Here is a 13,313-nt window from a genome sequence, read left to right as displayed (position 1 = left end):
TGAGAAAGCACTTGAGGATTCACCCATTTCTCAGCCAGACCTAACTTCTCACAGAAGCAAAGCCCTTACACAATCTCTCCCACCTGCTGCAACAAGCCTCCAGCCTGCTCAGGAGTCCAAGCTCCCACTTCAAGACAGGCTTTCCTTGGCTAGTCATAGAAAGCCCATTTCTCAAAACCAGGGATAAGGAGTCACCAAATATCTAGTGAAAACCAGAACTAGCAACTCTTGTGCTTCGTGTCTATCCTGCAGTGACTGCCCACAGCTGGCACCCTAAGCTGCTGTCATAGGTAACTAAAAAAAACACACCACAGAAACTCTTTCCAAGTACCAGTCCCATTTTTCAGAATGAAATGGAAACAATATTGCTGTTAACTAAACCATCAGCTATAACCATTTAAAATCACAGTCAAAACAAACAGAAGCAACAACTGCTCCCATGTTACTCCAAGCTCAAGCTGTGAACGCCAACATTTGCATTTTACATCCTCTCTCCTCTACACACAGGGAAGCACAGCCTGATTTAAGGTCATGGACAGGTACCTTGCATTTGGCATGGGGCAGAAGGAAGACCTGCAGTGAGAAAGGAGCTGGTTCCTGCTGACAGCATCCTTCTGGGAAGAGCAGCTTTTCCATCTGGAGATGGCTGCCAGGTCGTGCCGTTGATGTGCACAAAGAAAGCAGCCAGTGAGCACACGTGTTAATCCGTTATTATTTATTAGCTGTACAGCAGTATATTCTCCTTCCCAGCTTTCAAACCCCATTACATATTTTATAACAGTATTTTTTCCCCATGTTGGCTTCCTAAAATAATGAAAAATATCACACAGTACAGCTAAGTACAAAAATGCATCAACCTAGAGTCTGATAGCTAAACTGATAGCTCTCTTAAAAGCGATACATAGAAGAAAAATTTGTTTGAAATCAGCAAGACTGAGGCTCTATAAAAAGCTTACATATTTTAACATGTGACATTTTCATATACAGGCATCATTTGTATTTCACATTATTCCTTTTTTTGTCTTTATCAGAGATTCAAAAATTGTAGAATTACTGACCTATTAATAAAATTTCCTGGCCCAGGTTGAGGGCTGCAGTGACCCACTTATAAATCACCACTTTTGTCTTAACATAGGATTCATAAACACAAAATACAACTACAAGATAGAGCAAAGAAAATGTATTTGTGAAATTATAACTCAAAAAGGTTAATTATATGTTTCAAATTGGTTGGATAGTCCCATCCACAGGGCAGTGGTCAATGGCTCAGACTCCAGATGGACAGCACTGACTGGTGCCCCTCAGGGGTCCATATTGGGACCAGCATTATTTAATATCACCAATAATGGCATAGATGAAGAGATGGAGTGCACCCTCAGCAGGTTTGGTAACAAACTTAGGGTGCAGTGACACACCTGAAGGACAGGGCCATCCAGAGAGACCTGGACAAGCTTGGGAAGTGGCCTGTGAGAATCTCATGAGGCTTAACAAGACCCAGTGCAAGTAGTGCACCTGGGTTGGGGCAACTCTTGGGATCAATCCAGGCTGGGAACAAATAGATCCAGAGCAGCCTTGGGGAAAAGGACTGGGGGGAGCTGGTGGGTGAGCCTGGACATGCCCCAGCCAGCTGTGCATACACAGCCCTGGGGCAGCAGGAAGGGGAATTCTGCCCCTCTGCTCCACTCAGGTGAGAGCCCACCTGCAGTGCTGCATCCAGCTCTGGGATCCCTAGAACAAGGACATGGAACCGTCGGAGCGAGTCCAGAGGAGGCCACAAACACGACTTGAGGGATGGAGCACCATTCCTATGAGGAAAGACTAAGAGAGCTGGAGTTACTCAGCTTGGAGAAGAGGTGTTGGGATGACCTAATTGTGGCCTTACAGAACTGCAGGGAGCCTACAAGAGAGCTGGAGAGGGACTTTTGGCAAGGGAATGGAGAGACAGAACAACAGGGAATGGCTTTAAACTGACAGAGGTCAGGGTTAGATGGGCTATTAGGAAAAAAATTTCCTTGTGAGGGCGGTGAGGCCCTGGCACAGATTGCCCAGAGAAACTGTTGCTGCTTCATCCCTGGAAGTGTTCAAGGCCAGGTTGGACAGAGCTTGCAGGAAGCTGGTCTAGTGAAATGTGGTAGAGGGGTAGAACTAATGGCCTGGAAGTGCCTTCTAACCCAAGCCAGTCTAAGATTCTATCAAATACAAGTTTTTTGTGCTTCAAAACCAGATTTCACATGTGGGTTTCTCTTGTTCTGCAAGCAATAGCCTGGGTACATCTTTTATCTACCTTATTAACAGCTTTTCCAACATTTACACTCTATCAATTTTCTTTTCACTTAGTTTGAAAGGAATTAGAATACCGGGGTATCTTTAAACTGCATTTTTGCATACCTCTTAATTAATGGAAAAAGATTAAAATGTAAAAAAAAAAAAGTTATTTACAAGCTTGACCATTACAGAAATGCTTTGCAGAAAGCAAAGCATATTAAGGACAGAAACCAGTTGGAGCATGCCAAAACTACCATGTGCAGCCGACTTGGAGAACCGGAGCTATTCAGTGGGTAAAAGCAAAAACAAAAAACAAAAAACCAACAAAAAAAAACATTTCAAAAGTCTAGAACCCTCCCAAGTCTGCATTTACAGTTAAAAACACTACTGAGAGAAGAGGCTCAAGGACTCTGGGAACTGGAAGGGCAAGTCCGGAGTGGTTTTCCACATACTCTAGTCAAGGCTTCCACTTTTTATATTAAAACTTGGTGCATGTAAACACGGCCCTTGGACCAGCTTTACGATGCAGTTTAGAGCAAAACTAAATCAAGCATTTCAGAGGAAACCCTCAAGGACTCCAAAATATTTCCTAATGTTCCATGATCCTGTAATGCTAACATAAAACAGCAAGTTCTAGTTAAATCACATTCTAACATCTTTTTTTTTTTTTTTAAATTTCTCAGTATGTTTGGTAAAATGGTCTAAAATGATGCATTTCCCAAAGCCAAGAAAAAAGATTAAAGGAAAAAAAAAATAGATTTGAGCCGCTTAAACACAGCCCAGGCCAGTTCAGTCAGCCAACGTGGTCTTCCTCCATCACCGGTCCATCATGCTGAGAATCATCTCAGGGGTGAGGTCTCCATTGGGAGCTTCCACTACAGCAGGCTGAGCTTCCTCCTCTTCCTCTGCTGTTTCTGCATCAGGTTCTTTCTTCACTTCAACTATAATATTTTCAATTTCACCAGTGTTCTGGTCTTCAACCTGAATGATTGCTGCAGCTGGAAGGGTAAAAACAAAGGAGGAGGGGGGGAGAAACAGATTATTTTACTGTTTCCAGTGCCAGCCTGTGTGCCTCAAGCAGCTGCATGGCAAGGGAAGGTGAGGCCCACAGCAAGCACTGCCAAAATAGGAGAGCAATTCATTCCACCTCACTCACCCAAGCATCTTTATGAAGATGGTCTCCCAGTGTGTATTTTCATATTAAAACATTTTTCAAACAATGAATTTTGTAGAATAATGAACAAAACCAAACCCTGTATCAATATATGGGCCCAATGCAAGATTTTAACTTCAGGGGAATTCAGTGATGACAAATTCAGCACTAAATGTATCCACAGAATAATTCCAGAGAGAAATAGGCCACACTTTGTAGCACTGACCAGACAGCCAAGTCACTGAGGAAGCAACCACCTCCTTAACGGAACTAATTTCCTGTCCTACTTTGAACCTAAAATTTATTTACTTATACTTTGCACAGTTACAATGTCTATTCTTAACTACATCCCTGCGGAGTTGAAACGACACTTGCACCAGTCCTTGATCAGAACTAAAGGCCTGAAGCAAGTTCATTTGTGGCAATACCTGCAAAAGCTAGCCTGGTAAGAACACCGTGATGTTTCTACTGACAGCTGTTTTCCAAAGGACTGTGTGTCAGCAAAGATACCATAACTGGTACAAAAAGAAATGAGCAGTTTGCATAACTATGAAATGAAACAGCACTAATAAAAAAGTAACAGCCTTTCTTTCTTTAGCATGGCCTGAAGTGGTCATGTTCCCTCAACCAACAGGAAAATCCTTGCAACAAATTTCAAGGTGAGCTCTTAGCAATATAGAGACAAATACAGTTACTACTTTTAAAATAATCTCATTTGAAGGGATCACATCGGCAAGCACGGCCAAATCCAAGGAAAAAGGTGCTCAAGCAAGCAGGTTAAGGTAAGCTTCAATTAGTGACTTACGCTGGGATTGTTTTGGTTGAGCAGCAGCTTTGCCTGGTGGTCTTCCTCTTCTTTTCTTACTGGGAGGTGGTGCAGGAGCCTCTTGCTCAACTTCTGGTTCAGCCTCAATTTCTACTGCTGTCTCCTCCTCATCTTCATTATCATCCAAATCTGGTTCAGCATTTTCCTCTGTAAGAAATGATGTCAGATAAATATTTATTTAGACAAGAATGAAACATCCATCTGCAGAGAAGCACTATCAAATCCCACCCAAAAGAGACGGATTTGAAGCAGTCAGCGCTGCTGAGAAAGAAGGCAAGTAAGGCCTTTGTTCAGAAGCTGTTGCCACAGATTAACAATCTGTTACCTTCACTTAGAGGGAACAAGCTGTCCTTCAGAAAGCAAAAGGCACTTTAATTACGTTGATTATGTTGTAAAAGCTACTCTGCACGTGCACAAAGGAGCCCAGAGACACAAGAGAGACCATGTAACACATGGCTGGGCTACTCCCAAAAGCCATCAGAGGGTCCAGCAGCCCATCCAAGTCCCATCTGCACAACACAGAGGAGCACAGCATTGCACAATGGAAGGTGGGAGCCCAAATTCACAACTTTTGAGGAACAAAGTTCTTGTCCAGGACACTCCCAGGAGAGTCACCATGTGTGAAACCCATCCCAATGAGTCATGGGAAGCAGCCCTTGAGATCACCTTTGATACCACGGGGTGTTGGGGAATTCCTGGCTGGGACACAATGTAATGCAGGAAGAAGGCCACTTCGAATCAGACAGGACTATTTACAGTAGGATGCTTAGGGGAGGGGATGAGGTGATGTCAAACGTGTGCACAAAAGACAGGGGCAAGAGGATAAGAGATACATCTCATGTAAATTACTGTAGCAGCCATTTCAGGATCTCTGTGAAACACAAGAACCCCAAATAGGCATCCAAGAGCCAGCCTCCTACCCCTCAAGCTCTACACTTTAAGAAGTGTTCTGAAGAATAAAGTTAACAGGTGAGGACCATTAACACATTCAGAATGCTCTGGGCAAAACCAGAGCAGACAAAAAGCACAGAGAGATGTCAAAGACGATAATATTGTCTGGACAGCAAAATGATTGCCCTTACATTCCTAAGGCTGTTCACTAGAGGAGAAGCTTCACTCAAGAATACATGGCCACAAGGATGCTTCCTTTTATCTGACTAAAGGGAAAAACCCCAACCCACATTGAGGCATGTAGATGCTGCATGATTTTACAGTCACTCAAGGGATATCCTCCATGAGGAATTTATATACTGGATTTCTCAGGTCCCACTTTTTTAGAGGTTCTTTATATTCTCCCTTCAACTCAATGTCTATCAATTAACATTCTGTCTAATGTTGAGCAGATAGGAGACAAAACTATCATTCACTATTTGGTCTTCCCCCCTCCCCTAACACATAAGTCTATTTCATCCCAGCTTTGCTAGTAATTTTTAGGTATTTAGTAGTTACCAAGCCGCATGGAACTGCAGATATCCAAACAGACACAAAAGTGAATAATGCAATTTCTCAAGCAAGTGACTAGCACATCTTTGTTACAGCTACTCAGCTCTCACTGGTCAATTCTTATCTACCAAACGACTCCTGAGGTCAACCCACACTTATCACTTCTCTGAGGCTGAAGGGATTCCCTCAGGACAGAGCTTGGGCATCATTAACTGAGTATCATCAGCTCATTAACAAGACTGACTATTGACAAGCTTCCCCGTTAAAAACTGTTTTAAACCCAGAGCAAACCAACTAAACACAATCGGAGTTTTCAGAATAGACGAACTCCCAGGACGATTTTAAATCAGACACTAACAATGCAATACTCCAGAATGCCACATTTTGAATTACCTTCCATCAATTATTTTACCCTGCCTTCATGAACTTTTCATGTTTTAAACACACAATTAGTCACATGTGCTTAATTAATCCAATACATTTTTCCAAGTATCTATACAAACATCAGTTTTAAGCATCAATTTCTATTCATGCGACATTTTCAGATACATGTTGTCTAGCTAGAAATATCCCTGTACTCCCAACCTACAGCCCTTGATTAATTACATAAAGCACTCCAGATAAAAGACTAAGCAAAACTCCTTTTGCAAAATCATCTTTGAACTGGTTGGTCTTGAGACTCTACTTGGCTCTTCCTGTTGAAGACATGGTAAAGTTTTTCCTCTACCAGGAGTCAGGACAATGATTGAGCTTTTCCTTTATATATAGTATTCATCTCCACCATTCCCCTAGATGTTGCCAGCCTTCCTCCACAGAAGGAGCCAAACTATTCAGTGGTGGAGTTGTCTGGACATGCCACCCAGCAATGGTGAAGAAGGATCAAGTAACATTTCATAGCAATGCACTGCAGAACCACACAGCCTCTTTTGGGCTCTGAAAAAAATTACCAGGGTTTCCCACACAGGCAGGACAGGAATGGCACAGCTGACATAAGATGTCAGACAGTTTTTTAAACTACTGTCTTGGAACAAGCCTGGGACAGCAGGATCTATATTATCCCTCAGAGGCAGTACATCCCTCTGTGCTTGGCCATGCATCACCATATTCTGCGTTTGCCAACCAGACAAGATTCTTGTAAGTGCCAGAAGAAACCTGCAGAACTGGCAAACCAGCAGCTAACACAAACAGAGTGAATCACAGACCTGTAACTCTCAGAAGGTACTGAGCTGTTCTTACCACTATCAGAAGAATCTTCTTTCTTGGAACGCATCTTTCTCTTTCGGCCACGTTTGCCTTTCTTTGTCTCTCCTCCATTCTCTCCTTCCCCACCATCTAGGCCAGAGCAGTTATCAGCATGTCTGGCCATTGTGTTCTACTCAGCAAAAGATTAAAAACACAGGAAAAGTTAAAACGTGCTTTGAATTCAAGATCAGACATTCTAGCTCTGTATTTTCAAAAACATTTCTGCTAACTAAGTCTTTTGCCTTTTTTTTTAAACAGAGATTCTTCTTTCATTTATTAACTTTATTCATAAAGTTGCATTTCCACGTTGCTCATGATGTCAACACTAATATGTGTTGGCACCAATTCTGAATTCTCTCTCCTCTCTTTTCCTCTCAGAGAGAAAGGCTCTATTAAAATACTCATATTTTACCCTGTACCTCACCCATATTTCCTTCTGGGTAACCATTTCCCTCCCCTTGGCTAAAAAAGCCTCATTCCACCTCAACCCTCCCCAGCTGAAAGCATATTCCCTTACCCTGCGAGTGAATGTTTTGCCACACTTGGAGCAGACAAAGGCAGCAGGGACAAAGTTGGGATCATGGTATCTCTTGAAGTGCATGTCGAGGAGCTGCTTCTGGCGGAAGGTTTTATCACAATGGCTACAGGCATAAGGCTTTTCTCCAGTATGGGTCCGTTTGTGCATGACCATGTGCCGCTCCTGCCACGGACAGGAAAAATGGAAACTCACGTCAATGGATACAGAAAAGTGAATTTTCAGCTAAAATGAGGCCAAAATTTTATAGCTAGTATCAGGAAAATAATGATTCCACAGCAAGGCAAGAACATCTTGATTGATGGCATATTCAGTCCTAGTTACTTCCATCCTATATGGACTCTTATCCCTTGGTCAATGGGTACATCAAGGTTTGAATTAGAAGGTTAATCTCTACAGGACAGAACTGTACTCTCTCCTTTATACCCTTCAAAAAAATTTAGACAGCTAATTTGATCTTGACAGCTGGTCAAGCCTAACAGCTAAGATTTCCATCCCATACTTTCAGCTCTTGTCCTAACACTCCTAAGGGGTACCAGTGTTCCCAGCTTACCTGTCTGCAGGCATAATCACACTGGTCACACTTGAAGCGCTTCTCATTCTTGTGGGACTTTTGATGCTGGATGAGGGCATACCTCTCATGGAACACAGCGTCACAGTAGCGACACTTCTTGCCCTGCTCAATGTAGGAATGCTGCTTCCGCAAGTGGACACCTACAGGAAAAAGAATCAAAAGCTTTCACCACCATGGCTTTCCAAGCATGAAAGATGAGCCCATGGTCCTTCAGTGATCCTCCCTCCCAAGCTCAGCCAAAACAGTGGAATAGTTAGTTCAGGATTCAACTAAAAACCTGAAGGACTCACACGTAAAACCAACTAGAACCATTTCTAAACAGAAAGAGCTTGCAGAAAAACTCCACTAAGGTTTTCCACAGGATACAGATTTGATTATTAGCTGCAATCTGTGCTGATTCAGGATACTTGAATTTGATGACATATGATTGTCAAACTAAAGTGTCTTGTGGACTGTTATGTTTAAGACTAACTTGAATTGCCTGGATACAGCCAGAAGCCAGGTAATTCAGCAGGGGGAAACAGGATTTTCTGCAGGATTAGAAATCAGAGTGACAGAACTAAAAGGCAACAGGGATACCAGCAGATAATCCCCAACAGAGGTTTTAGTCACTTCTTTAAAAATCCTCCAACTAAGAGCATACCACAGCTGCACAGGGCAGCTTAGGGTAGATTAAAGCATTATTAGAAGAAAAATTCTTCATAGCCAACATCAGTTTTCCTCTGTTTTGAATCAGCTTGTTTGGTCCTGACATCAGCCAACTGCCTTCCTCTCAAACTGCCTCTCACTGTAGCACTTGTCTTTACTGGAAGGGAGCCTGCCTTCCCATTACTTTGGTGATAATTCTGTTTAAAGACAGAAAGTTCTGCCAAATCATGGCTCCTTCCTTCCCCTCAGCTGCTCTGGGCACGATATTGCTTGTCACCTTCAGAAACATAAGAGCCTGCCTGCTGGAATCACACTGGGTACTGCTCACTAGATCAGGAATGTCCTACTGCAAGGACTCAGGGCTTTTTTGAGCACACAACTCCAAATCCTGGGAAGTTAAATACTGGTCTAATTCAAACCTTTTAACTTGATGGAAATATCTCTGCATGAAACTTAATGGCCTCCAATGTGCAGGAGATTATGCCAAGTAATCTTCTTGCTTTTCAGATCCCAACCCTTATGCTGCTGAAATCTCAATCCAAGTTCAATAAATGCCTTGCAAACAGTAAGTTACCTTATATGCTTGGAAAAAAAAAAAAATCAAATAATGAGAAAAAACTGAAAATTGTTCTAACTTGTACCAGCTATAGTAAGGTAAATGTGTGTGTTACCAGCCCCAGATGTGAAGCTGTGCTTCATGCTGTGCAGTTACCAAACTGTGTATTGGGTTAAGAGAAAGCAGGTGGGTTATGTGAACTCTGATTGTGGGAAGTTTTGTACCACCTTCAGCAAATGGCCACGTTTGGGAGACACGTACCTAGGTCACTCTTTCTTGCTATAACAGTATCACAGTGAGGGCAGTGGAATTTGGCCACATTCTCCGTGTGCTTCTGCAAAATGTGCATCTTCATGGTACCGCTCTGAGTGAAGCGAGCGTGGCAGATGTAACATTCATATGGCTTCTCTCCTTCAGAAACAAAAGGAAAAAATAGAACAAGTACTTTTATTAGAAGAAATCTCATCAAGAAGCCCCAAACAACCTCCCAGAAGCGTGCAACACACAGCTAGACAACAGAAATTGTAATTCTACAAAGCACTCAATAACATCTTTCTCTGCAAGTTACAGCTCCAATAAGCATCTTTCTACAAAGAAACTAAAGTTCAATCCTTAAGGAAGTTCTTACTGTTCTTACTCTGAGAAATGCAGGTAAGACCTACATGCAGGCTGCCAGAAGAGAGCACATAACATCAAAATCTTTTGGGGTGGAGGTTCTGAATGTTCATATATTCATAAAAGGGCATCTTTCCCCCCTTCAATTTTAGCAATATGATTGATTTGGCACTGCAGCAACATTGTGTGCTAAAATAATCCCTATTTATATTGAAGAAAAAATTAGCATCTTTATGAACTAACATGCATGAGATGCTTTTAAAAATGCACTGAAGCATGAAACTGTAAATGGCTCTACTCTTCAACTGGAATACTGCAAACAGAATAAGTTTCTTCTGTTCATACTAGAGGTGCCTGCACTTTATCACCTCACAGTCAAACTAGAAATCAAAATCCTCCAAGCTCATTTCTCAGTGCAGTAATTTAATTAGGTTATAAATCTACAAGTGCTTATAAAACTTGGTGCACTCTTCAGCTACACACTTTATAAAGGTTTTATATCAAACTACACAATAGTGTTTGTTTCCTGTAGAGCTGACACTGCAGCCTCAGCACTCTGACATGTTCAGAGAACATGGCATCAGTACCGGAGTGGGTCCTCATGTGCCTCTTCAGTTTGTAGGTGTCTCTGCTGGCATAGCTGCACAGGCTGCACTGGAACGGGCGCTCTCCGGTGTGTGAACGGATGTGGCGTTTCAATTTGCTAACCTGGAAGCCAAGAGCAAGACTGAAGTTAACACAGATGAGCAGGCCAGATTGCCAAAACTACAAGAGTTTAAGGCAGTTTATATTTACTTAGGAACAAAACCAAACAAGCACATTTCAGCCCATTTTCCCATTGCGCACAGCCACTTGCTCCTGCCCACTCTACTTCACCTTCCAGCTTCACTCCCAGTCTTGCCTGATGCTTGTTCCCACACTCAGTGAGGCCTGATTTAGACTCTGTGCTCACCTTACTGTTATTGACCATCTCAGAATCTGAAGACACCCTAACACTTTAAAATATCCTGGAGAGACACAGGGAAGTGGTGTAGGGAAGCAGCGTGGGGAAGCTTAATTCCTTTCTTCTGCTTTTATTTAGAAGGTACAAACCCAGCGCAAAGCAAGAACACCAACGGTACAGCATTTTCTATTCCAGCCTGATCATGCTGCTTAATCACCAACTTATGCCTACAAAAAGCAGCATGACCTCATAAGGACCAACTTGGTTATTCTTTCCTAATTCATACTATGAAAACCTCTGCAACATAACTTATTCAGAACTCAAACCACAGGACCTGATGTGACAGCACTGCAGTCATAGCGTGGGCAGGAAAAAAAAACCTGACGTCCCTACTCAGGCTCTCCCACTGTAGCCTTCTTCCACTGCAGACATCCCATATTTTAAAAATTACATTGCTCATAATCTGGTTTAAATTTCCTTTCACAATATAAAAGCTGTCCTATAAAATATCTAACAATACTGCTTGGAGGGAAGGCATTCACGAATGTCTTATCTGCTCAGACAAATTAAGCTATCATCTAACATTTGCAAAGCTGCTTTTCACCAATACTGAGACAAAGGCTCTTTAGTTTTAGCTACAGACACCTTCATGGCATAAACAGATGATGTGCAGAACCTGTGTTTCTAAAATGGGAGGGGCATTGTGGACTGAAAGGACATCCTACTGCAGCAGGAAATGTCTGTCTCCTTGTCTCCTTCAACGTGAAGCACATTGCAATTCCTGCAATCAGCTTAAAGGACAAATCACTTAAGAAACGGGGGTAACTACTGTCCCCAAAGAAGAAATAGGTATCACCTAGAATTTCTGTAAGTAATCTCAGACTGCTTTCTGATTCACTGAGGAAACCCCACCATTTGTTTCCAAGAACAGCCCTGATTTATAACTTCTTTTGCCCAGAGCCTTTCAACCAAATGGCCAAAGAGGAAATGCCTAAGAACAGAGCTTGTAACAGATGGTGAACAAGCTTTGAAGCGCACAAGGAAGCGCTCAGCACTGTAACAAGTCCCATACCTCCACACTGGCATAGTCACACATGGAACATTTGAATGGTTTCTCGTGGGTGTGTTTGTAGCGGCGATGCCGAACCAACTCTCCACTGGTCACAAAGGCCATGTCGCAGTCTGGGCACTTGTGAGGGCGAGTACCTAAAGGTGTGCAGCAACACAGGAACACAGTGACACACAGATTTAGTGACAAGAAAATATGGGAAAGCACTGGTTGTGGATTTTATTTTTTGCTTTAAAGTGAATTAGCAACACTGCTTTCATGCTCTGAAAGATTAAATTAGAGCAACAGAATGCACAAAAGTCAGAGGTTTTGTATAAATAACTCATAGATTTAAGATCTTAGAAATTAGTATCCTTTCAGTGAAAAAAGAGACTCCTTTATTTTTGTACCACTTGGTTGTCTACACATAAGAAACCAGCTAGTTAGACATAACTTCAGAAAGAAGAAAAAACAAGAGATTATGAACTACACTTTTTTTTTTTTTTTTTTGCAGTAAGGCACAACAAGCTGAAAACACAAGTGCTTATGACAAGGCAAAGAGAACATTTCTTTAACTTCAGGTAACTTGAGATCAAGCCCAGGATCCATTTTGTACTTATGAACAGAATAAGCTCTGCACCTGACCTCACCAGACAGAAAACAAATACAGTTTCCTCTTTTTTAGCTTGTTCCATAAGAGGAAGTATAAATACAAGAAGCGTCTACCTTCCATCTATCTGTTCTAATGGCAGACTCTACAAAAACAATGTATGCAAAAGCAGCAGTACCTGTGTGAGTGTTGAGGTGGTTCCTCAGCAATGTGACTGTCCGGAAAGCCCTGCCACAGAGATGGCACTTGTGTGGTCTTTCATCGGTGTGGCTTTTCATGTGGCGGTCCAAGTTGGAACGACGCGGACAAGTGTAACTGCACAGTTCACACTGGAATGTCTTCTTTACACCTGGTCATGAAGGAAATCATCTTTAGTCTTTGACAGCAATGTGGTCTAATGTATAACATAAGAGGAAAGATTCTTGGGGGCATGCAATCCAACTGCATTGCCTGTGGCTGGTTTGGATTCATTCTTCACTGGTATGCCAGCACTTAATGTTCCTTTTGCACTCTAAAAAGGGCTCCTTAACTTGCAGTTTTAACAAAAATCAAACATACTTATTACTGTTATTTTGCACCATCTAGCTTATCCAGCAATCGGTTAGGAAAAAGCCCACAGAATTCATTATACCATTGGCTCCTGATGTAAAACATGCACACAAACTGTTACATGTGTAGTACAGCAAAAAGAACAATCTTTTCAATCATAGTTGTATGAGAATATTAATGCCACAGTATCATAATTATGGAAAATGATCTCCCTGTCAGCCTATAGAGAGGAGAAGGGAGGTGTGACCAAGAAACACTGCAGTCAAGCACTACCACATTGTGAGCAAGCAGCATTGGCCATGTTTG

The 13,313-nt window shown here is 42.1% G+C and overlaps 1 protein-coding gene across 10 annotated transcripts in view; it reads right to left on the bottom strand.

The window, feature by feature from the left end:
- Positions 1–700: 700 nt before the first annotated feature.
- Positions 701–13,313, bottom strand: part of CTCF (CCCTC-binding factor) — a 34,565-nt gene continuing 21,952 nt past the window's right edge. For all 10 annotated transcript variants that reach the window (XM_056500345.1, XM_056500344.1, XM_056500335.1 and 7 more), the window contains 9 exons: positions 12,637–12,807; positions 11,873–12,006; positions 10,445–10,565; positions 9,504–9,653; positions 8,018–8,178; positions 7,447–7,629; positions 6,924–7,059; positions 4,224–4,391; positions 701–3,263 (listed from right to left, as the gene is read on the bottom strand). In XM_056500345.1, the coding sequence (XP_056356320.1) occupies positions 3,082–3,263; positions 4,224–4,391; positions 6,924–7,059; positions 7,447–7,629; positions 8,018–8,178; positions 9,504–9,653; positions 10,445–10,565; positions 11,873–12,006; positions 12,637–12,807 (1,406 nt within the window). In that variant the 3' untranslated portion in view covers positions 701–3,081. The remainder of the gene's footprint in view (positions 3,264–4,223; positions 4,392–6,923; positions 7,060–7,446; positions 7,630–8,017; positions 8,179–9,503; positions 9,654–10,444; positions 10,566–11,872; positions 12,007–12,636; positions 12,808–13,313) is intronic.

Source organism: Oenanthe melanoleuca, chromosome 11, assembly GCF_029582105.1.
Source record: "Oenanthe melanoleuca isolate GR-GAL-2019-014 chromosome 11, OMel1.0, whole genome shotgun sequence".
In the NCBI taxonomy this organism is placed as follows: Eukaryota; Metazoa; Chordata; class Aves; order Passeriformes; family Muscicapidae; genus Oenanthe; species Oenanthe melanoleuca.
This window is presented reverse-complemented; position numbering and strand designations above follow the sequence as displayed.